The 15,657-nt window shown below is 53.9% G+C and overlaps 1 protein-coding gene across 1 annotated transcript; it reads right to left on the reverse strand.

Annotated features, from left to right (window-relative positions):
• Positions 1-1,174: 1,174 nt before the first annotated feature.
• On the reverse strand, positions 1,175-1,841 carry LOC119247178 (V-type proton ATPase subunit G 1-like). Its single transcript, XM_037513422.2, has one exon. The coding sequence runs from the start codon at positions 1,771-1,773 to the stop codon at positions 1,417-1,419; it is 357 nt and encodes a 118-aa protein (XP_037369319.1). The 5' UTR covers positions 1,774-1,841; the 3' UTR covers positions 1,175-1,416.
• Between the last annotated feature and the right edge of the window lie 13,816 nt (positions 1,842-15,657).

A 15,657-nucleotide genomic window follows, 5' to 3' on the forward strand; every position in this document is an offset into this window, starting at 1 on the left:
ATAACTAAGCAGCCTTAAGTGCCTACTGGGTTGTTCCTACCTGGGAGTCCTGTTCTGGAATTGAAAAATGACGCCCTTTCTGCTCCCCTGACTGTGCAGTGCTGCATCCTAATTAGAAGGTGTTTTGTTTTTTCTTTTTAAAGATTTATTTATTTATTTATTTTAAAGATGTATTTATTTTTAAACAACAGCTGGGGTACAGGCCAGATGCGTGGGAGGGTGAGAGGATTCACCAGAGACAGCGGGGAACAGAACAGGCAGACTGACGAAACACACTGCTGAGGGGAGCAGCGGGTGAGGCAGGAGAGGTCTGCTGCGCCATGTGGGATTCTTGCTGGCTGGTCGGGATTGAATCTGCTCTGCAGAGGCTGTGGACAGCTTCATAGCGCTGCGCTCAACCTGCTATGCCACTGGGGAAGCCCTAGAAGGTTTTTTTAAAAATCCTGATGCTTGGGTGACCCACCTCCAAGTGAGTCTTTGGGCCAGATCACCTGTTGCTGGCAGCACTGGGGGCACTCCCCTCTGCTCTGCAGAGCTCTCGCCATTGTCTGTGCCCCACAGAAAATCTATATGTTAGACTGTCAGTGATCAGCTATTTCTAGCACCTCAGGCGGCACATTTTAGGAGTGGAATTGCTGGATCATGCGGAAGCTCCATCGTTAGCAGGTTGAGGAATCTCCACACAGCTTTCCATAGTGGCTGGACCAGTTTGCACTCCCACCAGCCACATCCTCGCCAACATTTGTTGTTGCTGGTTCTTTTATTTTTTTTTTTTTTAAACACATGACGAAGAGTCTTTACTTTTAAATGACTGAGTACACCAAGTAATAACATGTAACAAGTTCTTGAATTCTATCTTCTAGTAATTTTGATTAAGAGAAACTAAAAGCAGATAAAACAATTATACTAGTTATTCACTGTTCTAAGCCTTAGCCAGAAAGGACTACGGTAAGGCTTGGTGCTGCTTCACACAGGTTACAAATAACTATTTACTACTTTTTCATAGATAAAGCCCGTGACCTTCAAGAAAGCATTAGGGAAAATAATATTTAATCCCTTTCTTTCTTTAAAAAAAATAACAGAACTTCTTTTTAACTGCATCTAAGAAAGAAAAAGTCAGTTTTGATATATATGTTGCTTGAGTTAATAGCATAGGAAAACAGACAATGCCTATCCATGAAATTTCTAAAAAATATGAGGTAAAAAGATGAAATCTTTGGATAAGCTCTAAATCTGTACAAAGAAGCTAGATTTGCTGTTCCTCAAAAAGTGAAGGGACCGACTATATAATATATGGAAATAATTTAATGCCTTTACAGAAGAATATAACTCAAGCCTTGCTAGAGCTTCATATTCCAGGATCTAAAATGGCATCTAAAATGCCAATCCATGGAACAGGCACTTCTTTCTTCTCCCTTATCCATTTATACGATAGTTTTGATGGATTTCTGGCTTGATATCACAGACAGAGGCCAAAAGGTTATCTAGAACTTCATCCCTGTTTTGCTGGAAGTGGGCCTGGAGGATGGTCATCTTCTCCTGGGTCTCCTTCTCCACTTCAGTGCTGCAACTGCCATGGGATCCCAGAGCCGCAGCTTCCTTGGCCTTGAATTCCTTCTCCCTCTGCAGGCGATACTGTTCAATCTCGGCCTGAGCTTCTTCTTTGGCCTGCTTCAGCCTCCGGTTCTTTCGTTTGCGAGCCTCGGACACCTTCTCGGCGGCCCGCTTCTCGGCCTGCAGGAGCTGCTGGATGCCCTGCGACTGACTGGCCATGGCGGCGGCGACTGTGAGGCCGAGGCAAGCGGCCTAAATCAGCCCGATTGTCCCCTGGGTCAGCTGACCCAGCCACCCAAGATCTGCCATTGCTGGTTCTTTTTAATATGTGCCATTCTCACTGGTGTGAGATGGTATTTCATTGTAGTTCTGATTTGCATTTCCCTGATTACAAGTGATGCTGAACACTTTTTCATATGCCTGTTGGCCATTTGCATTTCCTCTGTGGAGAAGTTCCTCCTAGAAAGGACTTTTGACAATTCTTAAGTCTTGCTAACTCCAAGTCTGGACTGTGGGGATTTGCAACAGGTGGGCTTTAAAACAATACATTAGAATGTAAATAAAGAGAGAGAAAAACTTGATTATAGAGGCAGAATTTACCCACACCTTTCCAGAATCAGTTAAAAATAGTCTTCACCAAAAATTGCCTGAAATTCAAGTGTGAGCGTTAGATGCAGTGCGAGGCCTGCTCGGAGCCTGGCAACCACTCCTGGGCTCATGCAACTCTGCCATCGCCTGAGTCTCCTTGCGGAGATGGGCCAGGCCTCTGGGCCAGTGCTCCCTGGCGATTTCGGGACTATTCAGAACTTGCCTTGGAGAATTTCTGGACAAAGATACTATGGGAAAACAGATGTCATACATATTTAATTGTACTTGAAATCGTGGTGGCTGCCTGTTTTCATGAGCTCGGTGTTTTTACCTGTTTTCATCTACAAAGCCTGAGAATGAACTAAGCAGTTTTTCTGCGTGTGGGTGGGACTGTGCCCTCCCTCCTGTGTGCCAGCGGGCACTTTTTGTCATTATCCTTGAAAAAGCGACTGCCTTCAGTAGGTGAGCTGGATGCCCAGGTCTGGGGCTACATACAGGGCTTGGAGGGGGAGAGGAATAAGGATGAGTTGGAGAAGGCTTTCTGGACAAGGTGTGATATGGAGCAGGTGTCTGATCCCTAAGTGAGGCCTGCGGAGCCCCTGCAGAGGAAGAGCAAACAGGTGCCAAGCTGAGCCTGGTGCATCTGGAGACCCACGGCAAGGTCGCAGGAGCTGGAGGGGTGGGGGGAAGGGCTGGCCAGCCTGAGCCCGCGGAAGCCGGGTCACCCCGACCATGTCTGTCGGGGCAGGGAGCGCAGATGAGTGAGACACATGGCAAGTTTTGAGCGTGCTGGCTTGAGCCAGGCTGGTGGAGGTGGTGGTGGTGCGAGGCGGCCAGCTCTGGCTCTGTCCAAGGGGCTGTTGCAGGTGGGGGTGCGCCAGGGCAGAGCGGGGATGGCGCGGCGGCTTCCATCCTGGGCAGCTGCTCACCGAGACACCGGGCAGCAGCCCACGGGGGTGGAGGAGCCAGGGCTGGCTTTGGGCAGTGCTCAGAGGCCCGAGGAGATGCAGAGCCCGCAGTGGCATGTCCTGGTCAGCGCAGGGAGGGGTCTGTGCAGAGTGGGAGGCGAAGCTGGAGGCAGCAGCCCAGGCTGGTGTTCAGGGAGCTGCGTGAGGAGGGTCCCTGGGACCCGGAGCCAGAGCGGAGAAGGCAGCTAGGGGTCTGCAGGTGCGGGAGGAGGAGGTGCCAGCGTGGGGCGGACAGAGGCTGGCAGCTGGGGGCACAGCCGAGGCCCTGCCGTGGAGAGAGGCCTGGACTCCTTCCCGGAGGCTTGGGTTTCGTGCCTGCGGAAATGGCAGAGGGGCCAGGTGCTGCCGTCTTTTCTTTTAAATCCTTTTGCATTTTCAAAAGTGATCCAGCTCATATACTCTTGGGGCAGAAAGACTAAGGAAGAAATGCAGATTTGCCAAAGAAGAACATACGCCACTCGCAGAGAGGGTGAGCTGTGGTCACGTTTATTCAAGGATTTGCGCACAGCTCTCCTCAGGAACACCCTGGCTGGCCACCCTCCGACCCCCCTGCCGTCCTGGCCTGTGCTTGGTCTCTGGCCTCTGGCCCTAGGACCGGAGAGCAGAGTGCAGAAGGCTGCTAAGGCACGTTGCTGGGGGAAGGCTGCGGGCTGAGTGTGTGCCTCCTGGGCTTTTTTCCTGGGTCGTTTGAGTAGGAAACATTTCTTAAGCCTGTTTAGTGTCTTAGATCTAAGCATCTGCTGTGGGCCCTCTGTGCCCTCGGGGGCCAGGCCTCCACCTTCCAGCCTCTCAGCACCTGAGCCAGCGGGGCAGCCCCTCTCCTGGTGGGACTGCAGGCAGCTGGCTTCTCCCTTCCTCCCCCAGCTGCAGCTCTGCCTGCCCTGCTCCCCGAGCTCCCTCTCCCTCCTCCCTGGCCCTCCTCCCCCCTTCCTGCCTCTCCTCACTCCCTGCCCTCCTCCCTACTTCTCTCTCCCCTCTTCCCTGCCCCCCTGCCCCACCCCAGCCTGTGCAGGTGTGGCCAGGTGACCTTGCCTTCCCTGGGCTGCCGGGTGAGGTCTGCCTTATCGCCTTCCCTTCCCCCAGCTCTTAGCAAGGTTTTTGGCCTTCAGAAGGTAAATGATTTTAGAATATTGAGAAAAACATATGCAATTCAATTAAAACATTATTATTTTGGCTTAACATTGTACTGAGTTTATTAGACTACATTATTTATTGACAATTTGGGGCCCAAACTATTTCTTAACCAAACTGACAAATGTTTAATGACATAGAATAGGCGCTTTTTGCCCCTCTCTGTGTGTGTGTTTGATATTATACTCGAAGTTAAGATAAAAGTTTCTCAGTAATTCTATGGTAATTGGTATTTTGCCATAAATGGAAATGTCTTCTTTTTTCTTCCTGTGACCTGGTGGCTGGAAATGTTTATCGGGCAGGGGGCCTCTTGAAGAGGGCCTGTTGGGAGGCTGAACCTCGCAGGTGCCTGTCTTGTGTTCTTGGAGTTTTCAGGGGCTCTTTGGTGGCGGCTGGTGAGTTCTGCTTGCCGGAGGGACTTTTGCCCTGTGGGCTGCGGGGAGACAGCAGGCGCCCGCACCCACTCATGCTGGTCACGTAAATGTCCCATAGCTTCCCCAGGCAGTAGGTCAGCCACGCTTGCCCATCCTACAGACGGGGGACTGAGGCTTGGACGTCAAAACCTGTCACTAGCCCGCACACTTTCTCTCCTGCTCTCCCTGTTTACGGGGGACTTCCGCGGGGAGGTGTGTGCCTGGCCTTAGCCCGTTCGTCAGTTCCAGGTTGCTGCTTGATACGCGTTCCCTGTTCATTTTTCAAATTACTGGATAGTCCTTCAAGTTAAGTAAACTTTATTTATTTATTTATTTATTTATTTATTTATTTATTTTTGCTATTTTTGAGTCCTGCATCAAGTGTTACTACCATAGTAGGGTGTCTTTTTTAAAAATGTGATAGGATCCATACAAAGTAAGCCAAGTAAAGCACAGCAAATTTATAAAAACCACACATTACATTTGAATATACTGCCAACAAGAAATAAATGGTTTCAGTTTTTTTTTTAAGATGTTGCCAATACTTTCAATGAGAAACTAACTTGAATTTAAGGGGAGTTAGTAAATATATTTTTTTTCAATGTATTCAGAAAAGGTTAAGTAAACTTTAAAAGAAAATAAAATCACGGTCGTGTCAGCTCCATCGTCAGTTTGTCCTGCCGGGTCCAGCCGTCTGTGCCTTCTGCAGAGCAGCATGCTCTGGATCCCACCTGGACCTCTGCAGGAAATGCAGTCGTTTCTTGAGAAAGTGGCGTCACAGCTGAGGGCTTAGAGGCCCAGTCCCTGTCTGGTTTGCTGGCTTTTTCTGACTTCAAAGGCATTCATTGACTGAGCTGCTTCAAGCACCCATTTCCTGAAGGCTCTGCTGGGTGTGACATCTGGTGGGGGTTCCTCACCTTATAAGGTGTGGACTCTTACCCGGATGTGCCACTTTTATGGAGCAGAAGTCACTGTTCCTGCAGTGTGAGGAGTGACTCAGGGGCCCCCAGATGGTCACTCCAGGACTCCCTGCCCTTTGTAAATGATCTCTCCCTGCCTCGAAGCCACGGCTGCTTCCGGGCCTGTCCCTAGGAGTTAGGTGGACCCTGCGCTGGTTGTGCCTCTGTTACAGGGCAGGGAGAGGGGCAGCCCAGACCCTGCAAACCTGCCTGTTCTAAATAGGTTCTGCCATCTGCCGCATCAACACAAAACATATGAGACTTTAATGGGAAGGAACTTTAATACAACTAGTAAACAGTACAGGAAAGGGAAAGAATCTAGTTTCTAAATGAAGCACCCACAGTTACCCGTCCCCTCATGGGTAAAAGTCCATCCAAATGGGATTGGCCCAGAGCAAGGCCCCAAAGCCTGCCCCAAGTCTAAGGCATCTTCCCGTGGGGACCCACAGAAAAGGGTCAGAAACAACCAGACAAGCCCGGAAGGAAAAGAGAAAATCAACATCAAGGTAAAAGCTGCCATTGTCACCTCCCCACGGGTCTCACCCACGTCTGTGTCACTCAGTCCATGACCAAAAGGCAGGCGCAGTCTCTCCACGTGTCTCTCGGCTCCATGCGCCTCCTCCAGGGCTCCTTCTGGCTCCATCCTGCTTCCTTCCTTCCTCAGTCTCCTCTGCAGCTTTTTCTCTCTCTGCTCAGCTTCACCCTCCATTTGGGTGGGGCAGGGAACCTGGAACCTCCCCCTTTTCTGGGGACCCCCCGTTACACCTCCTCCTCTACCCTGGGCACTCCCCTGCGCGAGCACCCTGGGCCCTCCTGGGGCTTCCGTTGGCTCCTGGCCCCTGCCCTGTGTTGAAAGAGCTGGCACGTCAGTCAAGCCCTGGCAAGGGGGACAGCCCCTATCCCTCTGACTGTGAAGGACACTGGAGGCCCCCAGGCTGGCACCATGCCAGGGCCCAGACCCTTGCCTTTCATCCTCCAGCCCTCAAGGCAGATCGGATTCCCTTCGCAGATAAGCAGAGCCAGATAAGCAGAGCCTAAGTGTCGCCTGCAGGGCTTGTGACGGCCCTTTCAGAGAGCCCTGTGCACGCATCCCGCATCCTGCTTTCCGTGTTCTTTGGTCTCTCTCTGGCCTTCTCTAGTTTTCAGATGCGTGACTTTCGCCCCTCAGCTGGGGCTGCAGCCCCACTAGGGACTCAGGGAGGCTGGGGGGGAGAGGCTCCAAAAGTGCTCTGTGCAGGAAAGAGGCGCCGGGGCCTGCCCACAGAGGCTCATTGTGTGACAGGAAGTCAGCTTCCAGCAAGGGCTGCCTCAAAGTGGAGGGGTTGAAAGAAGCTGAAGTGGTTGCCCTGAGGTCACTCTGACTCACCCTCCCCGTTAATAATGCCCTTTGTCAGATCTTGGGAACCTGCTTCAGCAGGCCTGGGAGGGCGGCCTCATCACCAGCCCTCAGCGGTCAGCGTCTCCCGCCGCCCTGTTGAATGCCCCGTTTCTTGCCTGAACAAAGGACAACCTCCTGACCCGTTGTATATTTTTCCTCCTGCTTTTGCCAGAAGAAGCTTTCTGTCTCATTTGGGGTCAATGTGACCTTTCTGTTCTAGGGTTTAAGTCTATCTCTTGAGTTGGAAAACTTGCAGCTCAAGGAAGCTGTAGCCCCCGGCAAGTTGCTGCTGCTGAGAGAAAGGAATGTCCGGGGAGCTGTGCAGGCGACCAGCAGGGGCGGCGTTGCTGCCGCCAGAGCCCCAGGGAGTAAGGGCGCAGTGCTGCTGCCCCCAGCTTGTCACACAGCCTTTGGTCTGCGGCCTGGCCCTTGCCAGGCTGGAAGACACCCGGTAGCAAATGGCGTGTGAGCTGATGTGTCCTCCAGGTGGGATTCTGGGGGTGCTCGCGGACGTGTGTGCATGGCCCTGTGGGGTTGACGTATTTCCACCTGGGTGGCACGCTGGTGAGTCAGCAAGCGCTTGTCCTTTAGAGGCGTCGGCTGTCCTTGGCAGGGTGGCTGCAGGGCCGTCAGGCAGAGGCTGACCCTTGGGGGCAGAAGAAGCCCCGTGGTCAGCTGTGTTTGCTCGTGGCCGGTGGCCGCCTGAGAGCGTGATGACCCTAGGCCAGGGCCCCTTCCCGCACTTGGAGTGGTAGAAAGTCAGAACAGCCAAGACCCTTGTCCTGCCCTCCCCGCATCGTGGAGAAGGGGTTGCCGCGTGTCAAGAGCTGTGGGTGGGGCAGGCCCCTGCACTGCAGTCCCCCTGCCCACCCAAGTGGGGACCCCGCAGGCACCACTTCCTCAGGCGGCTCAGCCTTTGCCGGCTTAGATGTGAGAGGCTTCCTGAGCTTCCCTGTGGCCAAGCTTCAGAAGTCAGGAGGGCCTGACCGGGAGGCCCCAGGTGCTCCCTCAGCACTGCCCCCAGCCAGAAGCTCTCTCCTCATTCTCCCCCTAGAGGCTGTGGGCTTTGGGCACTTGGAGGCCCCACCCTGGATTATGTTCAATACACTGCACTGTGCTCACCTCAGTCTAAACACTTTCTTGCATTGCAAAACTAATGGAAAGGGTTTTGTTATTTTGCTTTTGAAACTCTTTGGTCACAAGAAGTGATTCCCCTCGCTCCGGTGTGCGTTTGTGCTGACGCACAGTGGTGCGAGCGCCGGTGTCTGGGAAGTGTCTGCAGCGAGCAGGAAGGGGTCCTGCTCCCTGGAAAGATGGGCCAGGAGGCCCAGGTGAGGGGCCGGGTGGGGCTGAGATTGGAGAGCTGTCCAGCAAGAAGCTTGGCTCTGAAGGGGAGAGGGCCAAGCTGGACCCAGGGGGTCTGGGAGTCGAGGAAGAAGCTACAAATGGCATTGGTGGGTGGAGGTGGGTGGGGTGAGCTCCGGCTGTGGGAGAGAGTGGGGTGAGCTGGCCAGCCTGTGTGTGAGTGGTAGCAGAGAGTGGGGGCTGCTGACTGCCCGCTGTCCTCTTTCTGTGAGGGGCCTGTCTGCTGAGAGTGGTGGGGGCTGTTGCGGGGAAGTTACTGCAGGGACGCCCCCTAGCCCCCCTGGCCCGCCTGTGTTCTCAGCACCAGCGATGCAGCTGTGGTGGCCCCAGGGTGGAGTTGTCACCTGGCGAGAGTAGAGGAGGCGGTGACATGCTGGTTCCTGAGGTCCCCTGGGGGCAGAGGGGTGCAGGCTGGCCTTGCTGCTCAGCCCTGGACCAGGGGAAGGAGGAGCGGTTAGGTCCAGGCCGTCGAGCAGGGTTCCTCTGATGAAAGACAAGTCTGTATCTGCTCTTTGACTTTCTGGAGAATTTCCCTATGAGTGTAAACATTAGTCCACGGGAGAAGCATGGTCTTACAGTGACAGGCCGTCTTGTCAGACAGCGAGAGTCCACTGCAAGTGTGGCTGAGACAGGGCCCTGGTCGTCTGGACAGGGAAACCTCTGTCCAGTGTGCCCCTCACTCCTCGGCCCGTTGGCACCTGCAGGCCAGGTGAGACCAGGGAACGCCTGATCCTGCGCACCACCGAGCTCCAGGCTCCCACTCGCCGGCGCCCCCCTGCCGTGGAGAGCTCAGCGTGGTGAGCTTTGCTCTGTGTGGTCCTGGCCCACCCCCTTGACCATGGCCCCGACTCCCTAACTCACAACTACAGACTGAAGTCATTGCACAGGAAAAGCAACCCCCAGCTCAGCCGCCACGGCCTCCAGCCCCGTGTCCCTCTGACGGGTTATTTGTAGCTTTGGTCATCCAGCCCCTTAGCACATACTCGAGTGTCTGCCTCGTGCTCAGCGCCGGGAGGCCAAGAGGAAAACCCACTGTCCTTGCCTTCAAGCTGGTACGTAACGAACGTTGTTCTGCCATTTTGTCTCTGGTGCTGGCTTCTCCCCACGTCGCGAGTGCCCTGGCTCGGCTCCTCGTCCGGTGCGGCAGCCTGTGCGCCCCACTCGGCACCCCTCCGCTGTTCCCTCGGTCTGCGAGCACCCGCCTGGTCTCCAGTGTTTGCTGTTATAAATATCACCACGATGAACATTTCATCCAAGCTATTTTTCCTATGAGTTTATTTGCTTTAGGCAGGCATGTTCCCCAGAGTGGGTGGCAGGGTCAGAGGCTGTGAACTATTATTTGCCTTGTTCTATGTTTCCAGAATCTTCTCCACGAAGCCTGTCAGCAGTAGACGTGCGCGTTCCTGTTTTCCTGTAGCCCTGCCCAAAATTGGCATTGTCTTAGTCGTGTTTCTTATTTTTCTAAGTTGTGTGTTTTTTTTTTTTTTTAAGGAAGTTGAGCTCTCTGGTTGTGTTGGATTCGACTAGATGAGGTTGCAGGAACATGCAAACCCCGATCTCAGGTTTACATACCAGCAATGTCTTTCTGTTTCTGCCCTCGTGGGATGCTGGGGTACAGCCCTTCACGGTGTGGGCTGGGCTTGCTCTCTGCAGCTGCAAGGTGGCCTCCTCGGGCAGAAGAAGAGAGAGGGCTGGGGTTCCGTGCAGATCACCCCCCCCGCAGCTGTGTGTGGCGGACAGTACGTCTGTTGTCATCCCGCGCTCTGCCCAGCGGTCTCGTGTCCTGTTTGCTCACCGCTAGCAACTCTGTGCCATGGAATTGGATCCTCCGTCTTTTATCAGTCCTTAATATGCTTTAGGCCATAAGATTTTTACCAGTGATGCCAAATTTACTTTTCTTTCTGTGCTTTCAACATTCCATTTTATTTTGCAAAGGCTGAAATAATTACATGCATTTTGGGCACATTCATTTTTTTCTCTGACACCTTTTTGTTAATATCACAAATCTGTCTCTTTCTCAAAGCCAGGGAATCACTTGGATTTTCACTTGGCTCCTTATGCACTTCAAACTTGTCAAAGTACATAATGTTGAGTGAGTAGTTTTCATCTAAGTTGACTTTGACCCTGGGTGATACCTGTTTTCTGTGCAACATTAAAAGAACCTGAGCAGGTGACGAGATGCCCTTTATGATAAAATCGTTCCATAAAGTGGGATCGAGTGAACCTTCCAGATAAAGCAGAAACCTATTCACAGGCTGGGGGAGGTGAGAACCAAGGGGCAGAGCGTCACTCCCATGCTGCTATTCATTTGCTCTGGAGGCTCTAGCTGGGGAGCCAGGGAAGAAAAAGGAAGGAAAGGCACCCTAAGGGGAAAGGAAGAAGCGGAATTATCTGTTTGCAGAGGACATGTCTTGTATGTGGGAGATCCTGAGGGACCTACAAAGAGAAAGGGCCACTCGCACCAGAGCACAGGCTGGCGAGCTTGCCGGTGTAAGATCAGTCTGCAAAATGCTGGTGTGTCTATAAACCAACAATGGCTAATCCAAAACTGGAACTAGAAAACAATTCCATTATAACAACATCAAAAAAAGAGAAATATTTAAGAATAAATCTAAGAAGAGAAGTACTTGATGTGTAAACTGAAAACTACCAATCACCATTGATAGAAGTGAAAGGTGACTTAGGTGGAAAGACACCCCACATCCGTGGGTCATGGCACTTAACACTGTTAAGGTGACAACACCCCCACAAGTTGACCTTTATATCCTATGCAGTTCTGTCAACACCCCAGCTATCTTCTGTCGAAGTCAACAAGCCGATTTTAAAATTCATACAAAAACGCAAGGGACTCAGAATAGCCCAAACTATTTTGAGAAGGCAGAACAGAATTGGAGCACTCACAATTCCCAATTTCAAAAATTTCTATAAATCTGCAGTATTTAAGACTGTGGTTTTATCCCCCCTCAAATCGATACTTTTATTGCATCTCTTAAAAAAAGTATCATCAACATGAGAAATTATCCAGTATCTTGCTGTTTCTGTAGCGGGGCAGTTTAATTCTCATCAGCCTGCTGAACTATGCCTTTTCCAAGAACATAGATACCTTCCAAAAATTCCCTGAGATCCTTGTTTTTAAATGTGGCGGCTTGCCGAATCAAAGCAGCTGAATTTGATACAAGTTCAATGTCATTTCCTTCAAGCATTAACTCATCTTTCTGCACCTGAGATACTCAACAAGGCACGCCTGGACGCATCCAAGCGCTGCCAATGTATTTTTGCCTAAGAAACTCCAGATTCCAGCAAGAGACTCATTTTCCTGAATAACAGCCCCGATGGGGAAGAGCAGGTGGACCTCGTCTGGCGGTGGTGGAAGACCCTCGATCGTGTTCCCTGCGCGACTGCGGATGGCGCCAGCAGCAGCCAGCCCCTTTCCATTGCCCCACCACCATTTGTAACCCAGAGCCTCTTTTCCTTTCCAAGGAGACTGAGGTGGGCATTGACGTGATTGACGTCCCCCCGCAGGGCGCCTCTCCGGACCCTCACAATCACAGGGCATCTCTTCAGGGAGAGGGCAACGTTTTCTGGAATGTCAACGGTCTGATCACTGAGAATGGTCTTTGTTCTCGTAGTAGATGCGGCAAAGGCGAGACAGTGTGGTGCTGGAACAGTGGCAGGCATGTAGATCACAGGGGTGGGACTGAGAGGAAAGAGCTAAACCCTAATATGGCCAGTGGTCTGGGTAAGGGCGCAGAACCAGCTCAGTGGGCCGGCGGCCTCTGGACAGACAGTGCTGGGCAACCTGATGCCGGTGTGCGCAAGGGTTTGGACCTCTGCTCACAGCACCGGAACATCGAGCTCTAAGTGAAACTCAGGCTGAAATTAAAGGAGTTCAATCTGTACAACTTTTAGGAGAAAACAGGCATAAATTCTCATCACCTCGGGTCATGCAGTGGCTTCTTAGTCGTGACATCAAACCACAAACAACAACAGAAAACATATGTTGGGCTTTATAACCATGAAAAACTCTGAACTTCGAAGCACGTGATCCAGAAAGTGCAGACAGCTCACCGAGTGGGTGCGTGTATCTCACACCGTATACCTGGTCGGGGACTTGACTGGAGCGTGTGAAGAAAGTGTACACTCGTAAGGAAGGACAGCCCAGTTTTAACGTGGGCAGGGGATCTGAGCAGACGTTTCTCCCAAGACATTTGTGTTAGACGCACAAACAGTCCAGCCCATCAAAAGATGTTCGACGTGATTAGTCATTAGGGAGATGCAGGTGGATGCCACTGTGTTGCTCACAGCAGAAAGGAAATAGCCAACTAGCCGGTGTGGTGGGACTGCAGAGAGGGGCCCTCCCACGCGCAGCTCGGGGTGTGAGACGTGTGGCATTTGGGAAAACAGTTCCTTGAAAGTTCGAGGTGTGGTGGAGTGACTCCTAGGGATCACCCCAAAGAAACAAAAAGGCACCCACGAAGGCTCATGCGCACAAGCTCGCAGCAGGCGCCCGTATCCCCTTAGCCAAGCCACGGACGAGTGGTGGTCTGTACAGTGGCACAGCACTTGGCAATAAAAGGAAAAGAATCCAGACCCGGCTGCCACGTGGGCAAACCCGAAGGGACTGCGCCTGCGAGGGGAACCCGCCCCGAGGCCGCGCAGTGGGCCCTGCTGCCATGGCAGGAAAGGCCAGAGTGGGCAGCTCCCGGGGCGGGAGGTAGATTAGTGATTGCCAGGGCTGGGAGGGGCGGGGGGCTGTTCAGGAGCACAGGGCTGCTTTTCGGGGTGACAGAAACACGCCAGCATCACTGAGGCGATGGCCGCATGTCCGTGTCCGCCGGAGTGAGCGGTGTGTGTGAGTCACCCGCGGGCTCCCCCGGCCCTATTTTTGCACTGCTGTTTGCATTTCAAAACATTAGATTTGAAAATGTGTCATTTTTGTTCTTTTTCAAGTAACTTTTCCTATTTTTAAACCCGTGGGGCATCAAATCAGTTTTTAGGTTAGGGAAAGCTTCGCAGAGTCTCGGTTCCCAGGGTGCTTGCCAAGCAGAGGCCTGCAGGACGAGCCCGAGGCCCTGACCTGTCAGCTGACGCGTTTCCATTGCATAAGACACATGGGGTGGGGGCGTGTCCGCCCTAAACATGTCCCGCTCCTGGTTAAGTCCTCGGTGAGCTGGCAGTGGTGGGAACTGGGACCAGGCGACTTTGGTCCGCCCTGCCTTTACCTCCACTCTCTGTGACCCGAGGCAGTGGTTAGTCAGGACAGGAAAAGTCTCCATCGACGTGTTTGCTTTGAGTCATTAGGATGTAACGGGCACCAGGGCACAGGCAGTCCCCGGAAGGGTCACCAGCTCCAAATCTGGTGCATTTAATACTAATTTCTCTCATGGAAAATCTGTCACCTTCTCCAACCTTCAGACTCAGACAGCACCACTCCCTCCCCTCCACCCCCCTCCCCGCGCGCTGCCTTGGTCACCCGCAGATGGACCGTCCAGGCCGCGCCTGTGGAATTCCGGGTGGCGTGGGAGAGATTTCCGTGAGGTCTGCGGCCGGCCCAGCAGCTGCGCTGACCCCCCGGGCTGAGCAACTGGGACACGGGGAATTGCCGGTGCCTGTCACCTGCCCAGGGCGCTCCCCGAGAAAGGAGCCTCGCCCTGCTGAAGCCTGCCCGAGAGGTGACCGCTGGGCCCGGGGCTCGGGCTCACTGCTCACTGCCCTAACGATCAGCCAAAGCAAAGGCGAGGCCCATCACCCCCCGGCCTCTCCCAGGGCTCCATGCAGGGCTTTCTCACGCTGGGCCTTTTCCTTCCCCTCCTCCCTCGCGGGAGTTTAAGAAGAGATGACAGGTCCTGCTGCTCTCTGGGGCGCAACCCCGAACCCCTTCCTCTGCTGAGGAACCCACTGCTGAGCTGTCGCTCAAGCCTTCCGCTTCCTCGAGAGCCAGGGGGCGACTTAGACTAAGCTCTAGTGCAGAGCAAGGCCTCGAAAGACCTCCCCACGCTACCCGAAGCAACTGCCTGTTTGGTGGAAGCCCCTGCAGATGGGCTGGGGTGGGCAGGGGCCGCGAGGGCGGGAGCAGGGACAGGTGCTGGGAGCGTCTTGCCTTGCCGTCTCCCTGGGAAGCTAAGGAGGGGAATGCTGAGGGGCCCCTGGGCCATGTCTGGGCAGCTGGCCCCCAAATAGTATGGGACCCCACGTCCTGACTTCCCTGCTCCTTGGACCTATGTGGTCTCTGAGGGAAGGGCTTGGGGCTCAGGCCGCCCCACTTCTTACAGTGGCCTGGGGCCCATCTGGGTCCAGGAGAGCTGAGTTCCTGGGAGATGCCAAGACTGAGCACGCGCTGGTTGACAGCTGGAGCCAGGAGCCGGGCCTTGGGCTGGGGGAGGGACCCAGTGGTGGCGGGGACGCTGGAAGGATGAGGCATCCGCAGGGCTCTTCAGAGCTCTGGGCCGCTCAGCCACACCCTCGAGGCTGGGGATACCTGGGGTGGCTTCGCTGTTCTCAGCTGGCCTGCCTTGCTCCCGTGCCTGCTGTTCTGCCCTTTCCTTTGCTGGATGCTCACCCCAGAGCCTCCCTCGGCCCCTTCCCTTCGAGTCTCAGGTGTCCTGGCTCAGAAAGAGTGACTCTAGGAGCTTCCCGCCTGCACCTCACCCTTCTCCTGCGTCATGTCTCTGCGCAGCAGCTGCCAGGTGACGTACTCTGTCAGTCACCTGCGCAGGGACACAGACTTCCTGCAGAAGGATGCAAATCAGCAGCCGGGCGGTGGCCAGGACGCCCAAGGCTGGGAGCTCCTGTCCTTGCAACAAAAAAGCCCCTTTGATTTATTAAAATACCATCTTTCTTCATTTCTTGTTTTGATACATTTTTACTTAAAACTGTGACCCAGGGACTGGCACAGCCAGCGCTGCCCATCTTTGCCATCAGCCTAAGTGGATGGTAACTTCGCGCCGACTTTCAGGTCCAGGGAGCCCAGAAGCTGGGTGCTGGGCCCAGGTCATCCGCTCCATCCAGAGCCCGGGGAGGGAGCGGCATGGGGCAGCGCAGCCCGCCTCGCCTGAGCTAGTTCCTGCTGAGACGTCCTGGCATCGGGCCGGAGGAGCAATGGGACCGTTCAGGTGACACGGCCAGTGGTGCCGGGCGTTCAGGTCAGAACCGTTCCTGGCCCAGGCTCTGCCGGACACCCAAGGAGCCCCTCATGGGGGCAACGGAATCCCCTCAGCTGTGCTGCTGGGTGTAGCTCCCCAGGTCCTTGGGGTTCGGTGCCCTGCACCCCACTCCCTGCCTGAGCCCCTTCTTAGGTTCAC

Source organism: Talpa occidentalis, unplaced genomic scaffold (assembly GCF_014898055.3).
Source record: "Talpa occidentalis isolate TD23 unplaced genomic scaffold, MPIMG_talOcc4v2.1 talOcc4.16, whole genome shotgun sequence".
In the NCBI taxonomy this organism is placed as follows: domain Eukaryota; kingdom Metazoa; phylum Chordata; class Mammalia; order Eulipotyphla; family Talpidae; genus Talpa; species Talpa occidentalis.